Source organism: Ciona intestinalis, chromosome 11 (assembly GCF_000224145.3).
Source record: "Ciona intestinalis chromosome 11, KH, whole genome shotgun sequence".
In the NCBI taxonomy this organism is placed as follows: Eukaryota; Metazoa; Chordata; class Ascidiacea; order Phlebobranchia; family Cionidae; genus Ciona; species Ciona intestinalis.
Genome location: NC_020176.2, coordinates 2,683,620 through 2,701,004, shown reverse-complemented (window position 1 = coordinate 2,701,004; position 17,385 = coordinate 2,683,620). Strand labels below are relative to the sequence as shown.

The 17,385-nt window shown below is 37.5% G+C and overlaps 3 protein-coding genes and 1 non-coding gene across 5 annotated transcripts in view; 1 reads left to right on the top strand and 3 right to left on the bottom strand.

Moving 5' to 3' along the window:
- The window catches only part of LOC100186084 (VWFA and cache domain-containing protein 1-like), an 8,928-nt gene extending 8,475 nt beyond the window's left edge, over positions 1-453 (top strand). The window contains exon 14 of the mRNA XM_026836775.1: positions 418-453. Within this exon, the coding sequence (XP_026692576.1) occupies positions 418-453 (36 nt within the window). The remainder of the gene's footprint in view (positions 1-417) is intronic.
- Positions 454-1,223: 770 nt separating this feature from the next.
- trnat-cgu lies at positions 1,224-1,295 on the bottom strand. The gene has a single exon. It is a non-coding gene; the product is annotated as a tRNA-Thr (tRNA).
- A 950-nt stretch (positions 1,296-2,245) lies between these two features.
- rhou (Wrch protein) lies at positions 2,246-6,396 on the bottom strand. Its single transcript, NM_001032522.1, is given in 4 exon segments — positions 2,246-2,689; positions 3,220-3,434; positions 5,554-5,612; positions 6,087-6,396. Coding segments are annotated over 4 exon segments (780 nt in total). The 5' UTR covers positions 6,316-6,396; the 3' UTR covers positions 2,246-2,412.
- A 4,182-nt stretch (positions 6,397-10,578) lies between these two features.
- Positions 10,579-17,385, bottom strand: part of zf(parp)-3 (Zn-finger (NAD(+) ADP-ribosyltransferase)-3) — a 14,863-nt gene continuing 8,056 nt past the window's right edge. Inside the window, exons 13-22 of one of the 2 annotated variants that reach the window (XM_026836558.1) lie at positions 16,405-16,526; positions 16,087-16,175; positions 15,564-15,677; positions 14,963-15,046; positions 14,185-14,316; positions 13,903-14,025; positions 13,212-13,332; positions 12,558-12,688; positions 11,576-11,703; positions 10,579-11,240 (exon numbers count right to left, since the gene is read on the bottom strand). In XM_026836558.1, the coding sequence (XP_026692359.1) occupies positions 10,973-11,240; positions 11,576-11,703; positions 12,558-12,688; positions 13,212-13,332; positions 13,903-14,025; positions 14,185-14,316; positions 14,963-15,046; positions 15,564-15,677; positions 16,087-16,175; positions 16,405-16,526 (1,312 nt within the window). In that variant the 3' untranslated portion in view covers positions 10,579-10,972. The remainder of the gene's footprint in view (positions 11,241-11,575; positions 11,704-12,557; positions 12,689-13,211; positions 13,333-13,902; positions 14,026-14,184; positions 14,317-14,962; positions 15,047-15,563; positions 15,678-16,086; positions 16,176-16,404; positions 16,527-17,385) is intronic. The other variant, XM_026836559.1, reaches the window with a different exon arrangement.

The following is a 17,385-nucleotide window of genomic DNA, read 5'->3' as shown; positions in this document are numbered from 1 at the left end:
CTCGATAGCGAGTACATCATTCCTTTTCTACACTGCCTACTCCTGGTACCTGGCAAAATTATTACATTTTTACACTGCCTACTCCTCTAATACTGAGTAAAAACATCTCATTTCTACCCTGCCCAGTGCTTACCCCCCTGGTTCTGAGTAAAAACATTACGTTTCTACACTGCCTACCCCATGGTACCGCAAGGAAAATCATTACATTTTTACACTGCCTACCCCCTTGGTACCGAGTACAATCATAATATTTTTATACTGCCTACCCCTTCGATACTGAGTTAAACATTACATTTCTGCCCTGCCCAGTGTCTACCTTTCTGGTGCCGAGTAAAAACATTACATTTCTACACTTCCTACTCTCCTAGTACTGAGTACAATCATAAAATTTGTACACTGATTACCCCCTACCCCTAGGTACCAAGTAAAACTTTACATTTCTATACTGCCTAGCCCCCCTGATACTGATACAGCGTAAAAACATTACATTTCTACACTGCCTACCCCCTTGGTACCGAGTACAATCATAAGATTTTTCGCTGACTACACCCTGGTACCGAGCAAATTTTTACACTAACTACCCCCTCGTACCAAGTAAAAACATTACATTTCTTCACTGCATAGCCCCTGATACGGAGGAAAAACATTACATTACATTTGTACACTGCCTACCCTCTGGTATCAAGTACAATCATAATATTTTACACTGTTTACCCCCCTGGTGCCGAGTGAAACATTACATTTCTACACTGCCTACCTCCTGGTACCGAGCAAAAATATTACACTTTTACCCTGCCTAGCCTGCTGATACCGAGTAAAAACATTACTTCTACAGTCTACTCTATATACTATTATACGTCGCAGACGAAAGATAGTAATCACTGCAACAATCAAATTGAAACGATGGAAAAAAGGTTTGTACACGAAAAAAAGTTTCTCTCAAAGGAAAAATTCGGCAGGGGGTAGGTTTTATGTAAGGCGGGGGGCAGGGTAAAGGTTTTAGGTTGTACCGTTTTGTCTACGGTTGGTCTATTTATGTCCATGTTTTGTCGAAAATGTATTACGATAACTTTGCTAAAACAAAAAAAAATACCCAAACCTACACAAAGCGAAACTAAATGATAATATTCTAAATTATAACATTTGCAAAATTTTATTCCGTCCCTTTGTGGCAGTAATGAATAACGTAAGCAATGTTTAAATAAAATAAAATAAAATAACAGTGCCACCAGTGAGGTTTGAACTCACGACCCCTGGTTTACGAGACCAGTGCTCTACCACTGAGCTATAGCGGCTGCCGCGAACCACTTCGTATTCTGAGCACTATATTCTTTGGCACGCCATCGAGTCATTTGTAACAGAGTCTGTTTGTAACAGAGTGTGATTTGTAAGTATACATTGTGGCGTATTGATTGTGAAAATAAAGGTACAATCACACAGTCACAAAAAAATCTATGTTTTTTATGTAGACAATAGGTTCACATTAAATTGAGAATGTAATTAAAAGTATAAATTACATCATTTTTTTAATAAATCTTTCCTAACAAAACAATAATCTTAATTTTTAAAAGTATTAGGTCTATAGGTCAAACTTTTCTTAATCAGCTTCAATAGAGCATGATTTGCAAACTCATATTTGGAGTTGGGGCTGTGTAAACACCACTGCCAAGTACAGCATGAACACGTCTCGTAAAAGCATTTTCTGCTTGCTGTCAGGCTGCTAAGGGCTACGAACAGAAACCGCAAAGTAGATTATAGGTTCAGTGTTGAACACACGGCACTGACAGCGAGCTCTTCTAGCGATTAACAAATTCCACTGCCCGTTTCTAAGAACGGGGTATTGAACACATCTTGTGTTAACATGTTATACAACTTTAAGGCGGCATATTCGTGTATTGCATGTTATACTGAATCACACAGAGCACAGCGAAAAGTTGTACACGGAATTAAAACAGCAATTTCGGATTTTAAGCTTAGGAGAAGTACTACATAATTGGCTGTAACATAACAGTATGAAATCGTAGTACAAAGTGTCTCAACACAGATTTCATTTGTGAAACATCGGAAAGGAATAAATTAACGCAAAGTAGCAACGCGAAGTGATTGCTGAAAGAGCCGCAATAACCTGCGGCCATAAATACATGAGAACACAGTGTTTTGCCAACCTGGGCAACAAAAACCAGACAGGCGCTTTAAAAATCAATGGGTAATTACTTTAGCAACGTTTGCTGAAGAAATTTCCCAAACAGAAGCAGAAATATGAAACATTATCGCGTAACTGTTTGTCAGGATCGATAGCTACTGTTTGCCAAAGACGTCATACGTCATGTGACCACGTTTATTACGTAACAATGTTGTTTGAGCTGGAACAACGCACTCTAGAACTTTGATATGGAACGTACGGGCAGTGAGTCACGCAGCGCAGCAGTATTTTCTCAGCCAAGCCCGTGGTTTACATTTTAAAGTCCTTGGAGTTGTAGTTTTTTCAGAGTGGCTGCGTTTCGATTCGCTTCGCATTTTACGCTTGCTTTTCCTCTGTCTACGGTCAGCAAAGTCCATGCCTTCTAGTATAGCAGTGTCGAATACTTGTTTTAAGTTCTTCTGTGTAAGTGCAGAGCATTCAACATATCCACAGGCACCACATTGCTTGGCAAATGCACCTGCTTCTTCCGTCGTTACAGGCCTCTCACTGAAAGATAAATATTTCAACTTAAAAATCTGTAAACGTTGTAAAATTGATCCAAAATTTAGGAAGACTAAGGCGTATAGAGCAGTACGCATGTCACCACATCTTAAAATCCGTGGACGTTTTTATAATTTTAGTTTAACACTCTGCAGATGTTGAACAACTAACAATAACAACTTTTACCGTCACGAATGTTGTAGATAAAAGGTTTAAAAAATTCTCTTTTATGTGTTACTTTTATTTTGAACCATATAGTTGGGTGGGGAAAGACGGGACACCTTTCACATAACATCCAAATATCCTGATCGTGTTTAAAACAATTAGGAACAGTCTATTGAAATCGTGAGGATACACGGTTTATAATTTTTTAAATGTTCTTTGTTTACTACCAAATCTTCTCCCACCCTACTATATATAAATAAACAGAAAGACGTATCTGTATAATGTTGCTTAACCATAACTTATAGCGAAATTCACACGGAATAAGCGTAATTTTCATTTCCTGGAAATTTCTCAAGAGCATGGGAACATACCTGTAGCGTGCCAGGTCGACCAAAACGTCCAGACTGGTTCTTAAATCTGTTTGAGTTCCTACGAGTACAACAGGAACTTTTGGAAGGTACTTCTTTATCTCGGGCAACCACTTGTCTCTTATGTTGCAGAGGGAAGTAGGTCGAACGACGCTGAAACAAACTAATACAACGTCCGTTCCAGGGTAGCAGAGGGGTCGCATGCCGTCGAATTCGTCCTGTGACAACAAAGAAAAATGTGGGATTGTACTTTAAGCCGTGAAACGCGGATTTAATTAAATCCCTTAAGAGTCGAACGCGTTTGGTCGCTTTTGACCTTTTAGGAAACTTCCAGGGCCGGAGTAAGTCCAGTTAAGTCGTTCGATCTGAGTTCAAGTCAGCGTGATACAGTTTAATGAAAACTAAGCATATCCCGCCATCGAACGGGCGCCTAACTAAACCCACAGAGCGACGGAAACAGTGGCTACTCCTCCGTTATTATTTACGGCTCGAAAATTGGCACTTAAGCGCGCCGGTATAGTCATTTTCCAGCGAACATATCCGCTCGTAACCAACCGTTGCGAAATAAAAACAAACTCCCGTGTCCCTTTGCTTTGATATGTTTCCTGAACTCACAGCTCGGACAGTTTTTGTACGCCCCGCTACCGGAACACACGAGCGGTTATCTGTAACTATACGTCAAAGCAAAAGTTATAATACGCAGCTCTCAAGCTGTGTATACGTGGCCATAGCGACCTTTCTTCGTTGGTGTATAACGACGGTTAGCTAAGCAAGTCATAGTCCAGAACGCCCAAGAGATCTCGGCTAAAACAACAGCATTCACACTCGAACGAACCAGGCAATTTCTCGCGCATTTGATGTGACATAAATCCGATACGATGGCGAGTCGTAATACCTTTGTAAACCGAAGAAAACAAATTGTGGCGACGTGGCAACAACAAAATATAATTCGCAATTTAATCTGATTACTCCCAAGACACTCGGCTGTTAATTCGGCCGAGAGACCACCTTGCCGAAAATAGCGCAGTGAGTAACAAACACGGTTAATTATGATGCTTTCTTGTGAACAGAGTGACGCTGCTCCAATAAAACCCATCGTCGTGTGTTGTCTGGCCTCATTTGGGGTTATTGATGATAAAATAACGCCTCTCCCACGATGTAATTTACGAGTTACGTCACATCACAAGTTAGAGTGTAATGGTGGAACTTGAAACTACATTACAACAGCGGAAGCCAGGAGTGTGTTTGGCGAGTTTAGAACGGTGAGTGTCGGACTTTGATTCTAAGTTTGAAGTGGGAACCGTTTCTAATGAAAAGAAACAAACAGAAGTCAACGGCGTCGTAAGTTTTGACATAAACATCCTATTTTCAAGGCGCTCATTGCCAGTGACGTGGTTAAAGTTTCGCGGAGGTGGTCTCGCACCAGACACTGGCCAGAAATAGATCGGCACATGCGGAGATAATCAGAGCCTTTCCCCGGATGCCGCTCACATGCGCGCAGTCGAGCGAGGCGGGTCCATTGTCCGCTCTCCGCCACACAAAACACATCAATAGTTGGGAGAACGACCGAAGGACAATTGAGAACAAACAATCGCCCGACGGGAGAGCGCTCTTTCAAACGGAGAAAAAATAAGACAAACTATTGTAAACTCCGTGGCCTTTTCGTCGGGCCTGTCATCGGTATAAGGTACCTTGTTATTTAGCCAACACTTAATAACACTGTCTTTGTTGACATGCGGTCACGTTTAATGACGTCACAGCCGTATGTTTCGCAGATACAGAGATAAGTGGGTGTTCTCAGATAACGGTTGCTATAATTGATGTAATTGGTCGCTCATCAGTCCGACATTACGAGAGCGTTGGCTAAGTGGGCGACTGTTTACCATTTCAAAGCGAGTTTCCGTAAAAAGTGCTTCAACCTGACGACCATAATAGCTACGTTTTACAGCCGACAACACACCGTGGTGACGTCACACACAGTTCGAGCTACAGCGACGCAGAACCAGCAGCCTTATTTGGCCCACTACAAAATTCGTGACGTCATCGGTAGAATGACGGTCGGAGCCAAGAGTGCTCGAAGCTGGTTTGATTTCTGTAGTCGCTCAGTGATAGGGATTCAAAGTTAGTTGGCTGTGAAATCCCAGGGGAACCCAATTCACCACTGCGTGTTTACCAGCGCTTTTATTTCAAATGCTTTCAACTATATCAAATACTTTGCAGCGTAACAACGCATTGAAAACATTTAGCTCGTAAAGCGGCCGTGTTTTAAGGTAGTTGCGTCGAATTAGAAAATGTCAAAACGAATAACAATTTGTGTAACAAAAGCAAAGGTCTTACCTGGCCCGCAGTATCGCATATTTGCAGTCGTAGAGCATTGCCGTCAATCTCAATACGAACTGCAAACAACAAGGTCTGGATGTTAATTCAATGACAAAATAATGATTTGTTCAAATTGTTAAATCACCGGACACAATAATTAAGAAGCAGGTTTTGTAAACAAAAACATATTACATAAGTTTACATAGGGCTGGAAACTATAGAGCTGGCGTAATGGCTTCTTACTACGTATGTACGGTTTCAAATTGCGAATTCAAAAACAGCCTTAGGGCCTCTTGCATTATAACTTTACGGAGTATCTAAAACATAGAACTACGCTCTATGTGGTTTCATTAACAGGTGTACAAGCCTTTGAATTCCACCGTAGGGTGAAAGCCATGCCTTGTAGTAAAAAAATCACAACAAGCATAAAAGTAATTGTTGTTCAAGAACATTTCATTCAGTTACTACAAATATTCGATATCGAAACATGTACCGCAAGTAACCTAACCATACTTAGAACAACTTAAACGTAACAGCCGGTCATTTCTCACCTGAGTAATTATCAAAAGCAGTAGGGACATATTCGGTTGGGTAGCCGTTCGTACTATAGCTGACGACTAGACTTGTTTTCCCAACCGCACCATCGCCAAGAAGAACACACTTCAATCGATTCTCACGTTCTAATCTTGATTTTTCCCCGGCTGGAATCACATCGGGACTGACAGTGTTCGGTTCCTCGTAATAATCTTGACTGAATCGACCTGATACGTTTGGAGCCATTGTAGCTTCGGCGCTTGATATATGTACGTTGCTGTCGGTAAGCTCGGAGAATTCAGGCTCAGTTGTTTTGCCTCTGAATAAAGATTGAAGTCTGCCGCGGACACTCATATATAAAAAGCCTTTTAAAACAGGTTCATGTTAATACTGCTACGTGCACTACAGCTGTAAGTTAGCCAAAATGTTAATACGAGAAAATGAGCATCAGACACTGCACGCGCTGCTATTAAAGCTGAATAATTCAACAACCACCACTTCACAGCACCTAGTCTACAGCGTTCTATCTTTTTCTCTCAGCGCTTCGTGATTGTCGTAATTATATCGCGCCTTTTTCTCGGCGGCGACAAGTTGCGAAATCCTCTTTCGCCCGTGGCTGCAGTGGTCATACAACTTGTCCGCGCTACTAAAGCTCTATCTCCATTAGGTGCGAGCAATCGGGCCTCCGGGGTGGCTGAAAGCAATTACTCAGCAAGGCGAAGGCGAAGCAATCATCACTACAGTGCTGGTTATATTTAACCTAGGGTGACGAGTTGACGATCCTGCCATTGAAGATTCAACCTCGAACAAAAGGTTGCAGTGCTGAGATAACCCGACCTTCGCTTATTTATCTTTCTCCAATCCAAATAACTCAAGGGTTATGACAATAACTTCAATCAATTTAATATCAATTGATATATTTTTCCAAAAACAATGTTACTCAGGTAAACTATACGCTCAATAACCTTGAACACACAACGCGCTGTTGGATTGAGATTTATTTTTAGGCGATTACAATAGCAGGCGTGTGTTTCCGGTACCTTAACAAATCCGAGCCAGTATCGATCATGTATAAAACAGATTTCTATACACGGGAAAGAGACACTCTTACCGACAACATCTAACGATACGAAGCGTCAAGAGACGGAAAGTCTCAATTCACAGTTTTATTGTCTGAGTGCTATCACACCTTACCTAGCCGGTTCTCACGCTGGCTTCGTTACAAAACTCGCTTGATTTTCGCGACAAATTCGCTGTTAAACGTTGACAAGAAGCTAGAGTTACATTGACCCGCTTTCGCGACTTGCTGGCGGTCTTATTCCGTGGGACACACCCGATCGTTTTATTCGCAGTTTAAACTGTTTGCTTTACGGCTACGATGAAATGAAACTGACATTATAAACCTTAGAGCAATTGGACCGCGTCAGCGCAATATTGCGAAAGCTACACCTCACTGAATAATCCAACATTTTGATCACAGGTGGCAGCATTTACCTTGATGGTTCTAGCAGGCACTTTCATTAACATCAAAGTAGAGGCGGACAACGGTCGATGGAGGCACCAAAGCTTAATGAATAATCGACCGGTGGTCTCGGGCGTATCCCTAATTGCGATTCAATTGAAATAGGTTGGGCCAGGACAAGGAGTTTCCGCTACCTGTCTCCACGGTCAAGTTAATCTCTGCGGTTTCACCACAAAATTAATTTAGCGGCGAATAATTTGAAAATATCCGAAACAGATTCGACGGTCGTATCGACTTAGTTAAACACTACGTTCGTGCTTTGAAGTTATTTTTAACATTCTTAAAAAAAGTTTAAAACAAAAACAGAGAAAAAGTCGTAAACAAACTGCAAAACTGAAAAGCAAGACATGCAATAGCAAACAAAGTTAATACAGTCTGCCTATATTTGCAAATGTAATACTTAACTATTGCACGCTTATTTTTGTGCATTCTACTGCAACACCATTTAAATCTATGCAAAATTAACACAACATCTTGACGCATCTGACAGGTTGAGTTTGCTAACCATTCAAGTACCCATCCACCCATTTATGTAGGCGGCATCGTCCTTTTACCTTCTATGGTCCTATACGGCGGGTTAATAATTAATGAACAGGGTAGCGAGTTTAATTCTGATCCGGCGATGGTCCCTTGTCCAAATAAAGGCGACATCTTTACCAAAGCAACGAGCACAAAAGGCTCATGTAAGCAGAACGTAATTTACCTTTCGATCATAACGCTTTCCCCGCACTGTGACGTCACAGAGAAAATAAAGTGCCAATTGACTCACGCTCTAATACGGGTCGGACACTGATAATAGCTGTGTTGCAATTTTGACTATCATATGGCTACGTAAGCATAATGACAATTCATGATAAAAAGCGGTATGGAAATAATATCCTATTCAGTTTAATCGCACACTCCAATAAAATATACCCAAGCAAAAAAATGGAAATAAAAAATTATTAAAAAAAATAAAATAAAGAAAACTCGGTGTTGGGGTAATAGGCAAACTCAAATCTAAACCATAGTTCCTCTGAAATGCCTCACTGTACGACCAATCAAGGGTTCTTTGTATTCCAACAACCAAAGAACTGTAAGCGAATAACAATACAAAAATAAATTGTCTCATTACTGGTAGCAATTAAAGCGGTATACATATACAAAATTCTATAAATATGAATAAGGTTCCACGGCGAAACAAATATAATCCCTTTGTTGCCTTATGGCGTAAACGGGCACTTTAAAGTGGAATTATTTTTTTCAAATGTTCTTTCCAATTTACAACGGTTTATTAAAATATTTTTAACACATTGACATATAGTAAGGTGGGGGAAGATGGTACACCTTTAGCACATAATATACAAATAACCTCATCGTGTTTTAAACAATTAACAACTGCCTACGTTGGTCGTGAGCAAATGGTTCAATAATTATTTAAATGTTCTTTGTTTATTACCAAATATGACGACAAAATGGAATCAAAATGTTTCCCATCTTGTCCAACCCTTCTATATATTATGTCGTTATTTACTGTCACGTGTTATGTTACTTTTTATGTTGTTGCAATAATTATGACGTCATTCGTCACATAAATTGACGTCAAAGGCGGTAGTAACTCCAATAACTCGACCTTGACTATTTTTATACAACCAACGACCGTGACGTAGAACACTTTGTTTTATTGTTGTTGCTAGGTATAACCAACGTCGGACATGACGTGTTATTGGAAAACTTTTACCAGTTTATGTCTCGCCGGATGGCAGACGAATTGTCTGTGCAACAAAATTAACGTTTTAGCATAAAACAATTTTCAAGCAAATTTGTAATTTTTTTTCTCTATGGAATAAAATACTGGTTTTAACGAAACATTATCATGGCAGACGAAATGTCTGTGCAATAAAATTAACATTATTTTAGCATAAAAACAGTTTTCGAGCAAATTTGATTTATTTGTGGCTTATAAATACCGGTTTAGACAAAACATTAACAAGACAGACAAAAAGTGGTGCAACAGAATTAAGGTTTTTCCCAGAAGACCTATTTCTCCTATTAAATTTTTATTTCATGATCTGGAAAGGAATTATTTTGCTTTCACCAAAAACAGGAACAAAAAGTTCATAACACATCCCTGTTGTTTGTTAATACATTGCACCATAGGTCGCTCGACGGGGAGCAGAGGGGGCTTCCCCGATTAATATACAGCCAAAGTAAAGTATGTCCAGCTTTTGATATTTAACCAGGAAAGATCAATATTTAAAAGTGAAACCGTGAAAACAACGCGCCGTAAAAGCCCAACGTTTAATGTGCGACTACAGATATATATACATGGTTATTTAATTTTTAAAACATAGGTTTTAATAGTTTTGCTTTTTTGCCTCGAAAAGTTCTGCCTAAAAAGGTTATTAATTGTAACAGAATGACTGATAATAAATTTACAATACGATGCTCTAACACAATGGCCACGCCCACATAGTTACATGAGTGGTAACTCGTAAGCACTGGGATATGAAACAAAACACCTGTGTTTTTTTTTTACTTTACACTCATTCATAAAAACATTTAAATTTGTTTTCCATTAGCAACATTGGCATCAACGATTTAGATGTATAGTAGGATGGGAGAAGATAGGACACATTTTCATTCTATTTTCTTGTACCATTTGGCAGTAAACAAAGGATATTCAAGGAATTAAAACCGTATTATTACGGCTCTCATATAGTGTTGTTATTTGTTTAAAAACGATTCGAATACTTGGTTATATGCTAAAGTTGTCCCATCTTACCCCACAGTACTGCATGGCAATTTATTTCTGTGGCCAACCTCGAAAAGTCCTATAGGTTCTGTTAATAATTTTAACGGAAAGACCAACAATCAAGTTAATTCTGACGCCGTAGCAAAATGTTTACACACCCACAAAGGTACATATACTTGTTACGCGGCACGTGTATAAAAGAAAATAACTGTGTCAGAACGTTACATTCAATGTAGTTTTATGAATGACTACATTTGGATCTGATGTCTATTAAAAGCACCGTGTCTCTTAAACGATCCATAAATACAGTGTAACCAACTTGCTAAAAAGTAGCAAAAATAAAAAATAAAATAAAGTAATCCTAGTATTAACTTAGAAACCGCTAGATTTTGAAAAGTGTTTTTTATTTACAAAGAAATATCGGCAGTGCTGGAAGGAAAAGAGAATGAAAAATTGCGAAATCTTGCCTTTGATGTTTTAAACAAGAAAGCAGGCAACGGTAGAACGGCATTGAAAGGAAATGGTTAACACATTAACTTGGCATCGAGTTTGTCCTTCGTGTGAAACACCATCGCAGTTGACATCGAGTCAATATTTACCAACGCTGATGACGATGGCAAATTTACGGAAAGAAATATTACTTGAAATCACCACAGAGTGTTATAATGAAACTTGAACTGCACCAAGTACTTCAGGTTGACTTGTGCAACGTCGTATACGATGTATTCGTTGTATAGTAAGCTGGTCTCCTTATCTTTACCTAAATCTGCCTCTACACCTTTACCCATAGGCACCACAAGATTGCTATCCACAGTAATGTGTGTAGAAGGGTCAGGCACTGTCTTACCCAACCCGATAACGCTGTGTTTTGATTTTGGAAGCTTACGTACATCTTTAGCGTACTTTAACTCGTACCTGTTAAGTTAAAACATGGTGTTTTTAGTGGTCCTGTTTATAACGTATATTAAGATATTGATTTTAAAAAATATAAAAATAAGGATCCGTAAAAATTTGGTGAATCTAAAAAAAATGCTTAAGTGGTAACTTTTTTTATACAAAAACACTTTTAAAATAGTTATACTCTAAGTCTAACAGTTTTCTCTGTAATTAGAAGAAAAAAAAACATTTTTAAATAAAATAAAAATAGAAAAAAAATTTATATATACCACTTTTTATCATAACCCGTACGCATACGTTATTAAGTTAACTGCATTAATCAGTAGCCACTACACACAGCAGCCATTACTCACGGATTTCCAAGAGCAACGTCCGCAAGTAAAGCGAGGCCGATAGGATTCCTTGAGGAGGTTGAACAATAGTTTGCGCTTTTGGAAACCATATCGGCGAAATATAACCCCTTGCCGAACATGTAACCAGTCTGGAAGATTGGATTGGTGTTATATATAGTAGAGTGGGGGAAGATGGGACACATTTAGCACATACTATCCAAATATCCTGATCGTGTTTTAAACAATTAACAACGGTCTATGGGAGTCGTAAGGATACGGTTTTATAGTTCTTTGAATGATTTTTGTTTACTATCAAACAGGACGAGAAAAAAGAATGAAAAAGTGTCCCATCTTCCCCCACGCTACTATATAGTAGTGGTAACAGCTCCGTGAGCGCGCGTGCTTCTAAGACAGTGGTTATGGGTTCAAGGCTCGTTGCTGTGGGCCATTGTGGGCGTATGTGTCGTTGGGCAAGATAGTGGATTGTTCTGGTCACTAATGGATTATCTAAATTGTCACCCATACAAAAGAAAACGATCACTAACAAAGTTAAACAGGTTGCGAGTATAGGTAGATATGTAAATTGCGCAATCGCACCGCTGCGCACAGAGCGACGAAACGCCACGCATACGCAGTTTTATTTGTTCACAATTGCATGGCAACGCTGTGTTAAACTGCCGATATAAAGGATATGGTGGAACAAACTTATACGAATTAGTAGTACGCACAACTATAGTACAGTAGTTAAGCCTTTTAATACTGCAGCTAAAATCGTATTATTGATAAACAGAACACCCGTGTTATAACGCCTGTCGCTGCCCCCCGTGAGAGGATAAACGAGTTGATTAAACGAATGTAAAATATTTAACCTGGCGTGCCCCCACAATCGTAGCAGCGACCAGCCTTGAGCCTATAACCTCTATATGTTGGAGGCAGGTGCGCTAACCAATTAACCATTATACCACAGGATTTGCATTCAATAATTTATATAACTTAAACATACCACTGGTGCTTCAGGTGGAGCAATCCTTAAGCCTTGGGACAAAATGCCAGCATAGTTTGTCATTCTCGAGCCATGCCATAGTAACTTGTGGTTTGGTAGTGATTGGAAAGGACGGAATCTCGACAACTCACCTGAGGGGGTGGTATTAAGTTGCCATATTAGTGGGTAGTTTTTAAGTTTGACATTTTAGAAATTTTTGCTGAATTTTAAACACACACAAAATATTAATCTGTAAAATTAGTGAGGATCCGGTGCTGGTAAAAGTAACACACAAAAATCAAGTCCAACCAATTGTAGAATTAAAGATATATATGTTTCAGTCTTTATTCAAACAGAAATCAGAATATATTTCCCCTAAATGGCATCGTCAGTTTCCTATTCAAATTTCTCTAATTCTTACTCACATAAATATGATTGTGACACCAGAAATAATGATATATGATTTTAACAAAAACATATAAAATCTTAAAAAATTACAGCCCAAATTTAACTATGTTTAGTAGAAAATAGCAAAAACATGAGATAAAATGACATCACCTGTTAAATTAAACAAAGCGTGTGCTTGAACATTAAGTGTGTATGGTTTGAATTAAACAGAGAGTTGAGGACGCCACTTGAGACAGCATGGAGTAGCGACAAGTTTAAAATACAAACCTTTTCTGTTAATCTTGAACAGATGCTCTATGGTCAACTTGTACTGGTTGTGTGTGCTTGCATGAGTAAGTTGAGTGTATTTTTCAACCATTTTGAATTCCTCGCTGTCTTTATCCAATGGCTGTAGGGGAGAGTTGTTATTTGAAATAGAAAAAGCTATGGCGCAACTCAAGGGTACTAGGTTCAAGTCCCACTGCGGTGGTGTTGTTGTTATTAGTTACACTTAACGGGTGTTTCATTAAACTGCTCGTTAAGTTTTTGTGGTGTTTATTTAACATCACAAATTTAAATGTTGCTTTCATACTGCTGAGGGCATAACATAGGTGTTTGTATATACATGGTGTGTTCATACACCTCATGCTCACTGTTGAGGTATAACATGGGTGTCTTCTTATACACCAGGCACACATGGTGTATTCATATTCATACACCTTATGCTTACTTCCGAGTTACAGCATTGGTGCCTTTATATACAACAAACAGTTTTACCATAGGCACCAAATATTTATAAAAGCAGAATTTGCGAATATAGTCAGAAACACAATCTTGTAAAACCTGAAAAAAGTTTTACTTTTTTGGTTAAAAAATGGTTAAAAATTAATTAATGCAGTGCAGACAATTCTAAAGTACGCCTGGTCACTCCGCCATTCGAGTTTTAGTGCCTATGTGTTTACATGCGACTTAAACTGACCAGTATATCGCATTGAAGTTTTTCATAACTCAGATCCAATGGATCAGTTTGAGTATCTTCAGTTGTTGTAGTTAGCAAGTTGTAAGCGACCTCTATGTCGATCAGGTTGTCAATCATTTCAGTCTTAAAAAATGTGAAGAGAATATTGAAAAAAAGACTGACGACATGAAATATTAAAGGAAACTTAAAAAAGGGTAAATAAATAAAATTAAAAGAATTTTGCATAATAAAAAAATTAAAAAAAATTGTTTTAATGCGCACAAACATCTTAATAATTAGAACCTTGGCTTTAATGATGTCCAAGTTATCAAGTAAGGGTGGCTGATGGACTCCATAGTCGTGTGGTATGAGGGTGTAGAAACGGTTCGAACAATCCAATACTTTACCACTTCCATGGTCACCAGCTGTGACTAACTGTTGGGGAAAAAACAATTTTTAGGGAAAAAAAAACAAAACCAAAAAACGATCTACCTGATATAAAAATACAATAAAACCAAAAAAATTAAAAAAGAAATATATAAATAAAAAAAATAGTTTTTTTATGTTTATTTTTGCAAAAAAAACTAAAAACGATTTAGTGATTGGCAATATATATATCTTTGTCAGTTTGTCACGCTATTAGTTGTAGTTGTACCTTGTTTGTTTGCTAAGAAAAGCAAACTTAGTCATATTTCATGTGACAATTAGTCATCTGTACCTTAACAAACTTTATGCGTTGATTTAGGTGTGTTGTTGTATGTAGGTTTGCTTTAATAAAGGAGCATACCAACTAAAAATGATACTTTTGATTTTTGAAACATTGGTTGTAACTTTACATCACATATGAGTGTTTGTATCAATACACAAATTTAAATTTTATGTTGGTAAAGGTATACTCCTCTAAATCCGAAGGTAAATTTATTTTACCCACAAAAAATGCTTAGCAACATTTTTTACATAAAGTAAAGAAGCTACAAACATATTTTGCAAAGCATAGTCATATTACTCAAGCACAAATGTTAGTTATAATGAATGTATGGCTGTCCTGGTCATATCAAACACAATATATAAAACTTCTCACTTCATTGACTTCATTAAGAACCAAATAAGCTTGTTGCATTTGACGTTTGCTGAGTTTTCCGAGTGGCATTTTGTTTAAATCGATCTGAAATAGGAAAAACACGTTTTAAATAAACAAACAAAATAAAAAAAAAAAATTTTGCAAGAAATAATTAAACATAAACTGCAATAAATCTTTTTACTAGAAAAAAATAAGATAATGGAAAAAACTTGTCTGATGCAATTAGTTGAAACAAAAAAGAAGTTTTCTAAATTAGTTTAGATGGAATTATCAATTGTACAACACCGGGTGGGCGAGAATCAATAACAAAGTCAATGTTTACAACCTATGGTTCCCAGCACATTGTAAAACAATGTAGGTTTACACAACCTTCAAAGCCCCTCAACTACAAACGCTCGTTAATAAGTGACAAACCTCGTCGCCGTTGCCATTGTGGGCGAATTATCAGCTATACATAATCAAAAAAATTCCCCAAAGAATTATCACCGACAAAGTAACATACCATGGTAACACGAGGTGTATGGGACAGAACACCGTGCTGTAACGACTTTCATTTTCAGGCCACGCAAGGATAAAGCAAGTTTCATTTATTCATTCAAACCTCAAACTCTAACATGGCCTTCTTCATGCTTTCAATGTTAAATATCATTTTAACGAGATCCTGGACTTCTTGTTTTAATTTCGAAGATTTTCCTGCAGTGTCCAAATGCTGGACCTGTAAAATATAAATGATGTTGGAGCATAAGTAGGCACCGAACCTAGGGTGGCATGGTGGGCAGTTTAACCCCTTTATTTTGATTTTGCACCGCATTAATCTGTAAATATTATACTAATTACAGGATTTTGTTTTTAAATTGCATAGATTTCTCTTACCAATCACCATATTACAATGGTCACACATGTGGCAAAAATGACAATTGGAAATTGCATAAGATCTCTTTCTATACTATGCCAGAGACACAACTTTTTTTTCAACACAACTTTAACACACACCCCTTTTTTTGATAGAGATTTTTTTAAAAACAAAATTTTGCAGAGATTTTGATAAAAATGACGTTTCTAAAAAAAACCTGGAACACGAGTTAAAAAATTTAAAAAAATACTTAATTTAAACACCCACTTACCTTTTTTTCATCATCCATACCATAATCAATCTCAAGGGGGTAAAACTTGTGGGGTTGCTTTACAAAATCTTTGCTACCAAAATCATTGCCTAGAGTTATAGGAACAAGTTATTATGACATTTTTCATTTAATTCATAAACTCTATTTTACATGGGTGAGGTCCTATGGTAAGACACAGCAATAGCATAAGACTTGCAAGATAGTTTTATTGTGCAGTTTCTAACTTATTCTCATCGTCAAGTTACTTAATAATAACAAAAGAAAAAAAATGTTAAAAAAACTAATAAAAGTTAAAGAATCAAGAATTACAAACTCGACCTGTTTTTTCCGTGTAAATTTCGTTAAAATTTTGCAAAGCATTATCCAAGGTACGAAACTTTTCCACTTTGGTCCCACCAATGCTGGTCCCAACTCGACCCCATGACCGAAAGACATGCCAACTGTAAACAGAAAATACTTTATGATTTTATAAAAGTTTCACACAATTTTTTTTTAAGTTTTATATATTTTTTTATTTTCACACAAATGTTTTTTTAAGTTGTTTTTAAACTGTAAACTAAGAGTCCAAAAAATACAGAGAACCATTTTATAATCAGACTAACTTCTAAATGTTTAAAAATAGAACACAAGCCTATTTAATTAAGGTAATGGAAATGTTAATTACAATGCTCACTAGTGACTGGTAATTTACCAATTTTATAGACCAGTAACAAAATTTGAAATGTCCCAAAACCCACTAATTGAAATCAACTTTTACAAAACTTTTTTAATTGTTGAACTAAACACGCCACAAGACTTTTACCCAACCCCTTGAAATACACACCTCCGCACCTTAACACACACCCCAAAATCTCACCTTCTTCCAGAAGTATCTGCAAGCAACTGAAGCTTGTAATAGGAATTTGTTCCAGACTTCATATCTACCATGGCTAATGTAGCCGTGTATGAACGACCATCATGTTGTAACACCTCAGTTTCATCCTGTGTATAAGTCACACAAAAATTATTGAGAAAAATGTCAGGAAAAAAATAAGCAGAAAAATGTGATGTTATAGCACCCAAGTTTTACACCTAATCTAGTTTTACCCTGGTGTTAGGTGCCTGCACAAAGAACAAAACTAAAATATATTGCAATGGCACTATTAATCAATGAGGTTCACTATGTTTGACAACTATCTGTGTAACTACATTTTAATAATGTCACCCAAGCTTTTACCCTGCTGTTAAGTCTCTAAACGAGCAAAGCCAAAATATATTACATTTACCACGTTAAACAATAAGTTTCCTATGTCTGACGAC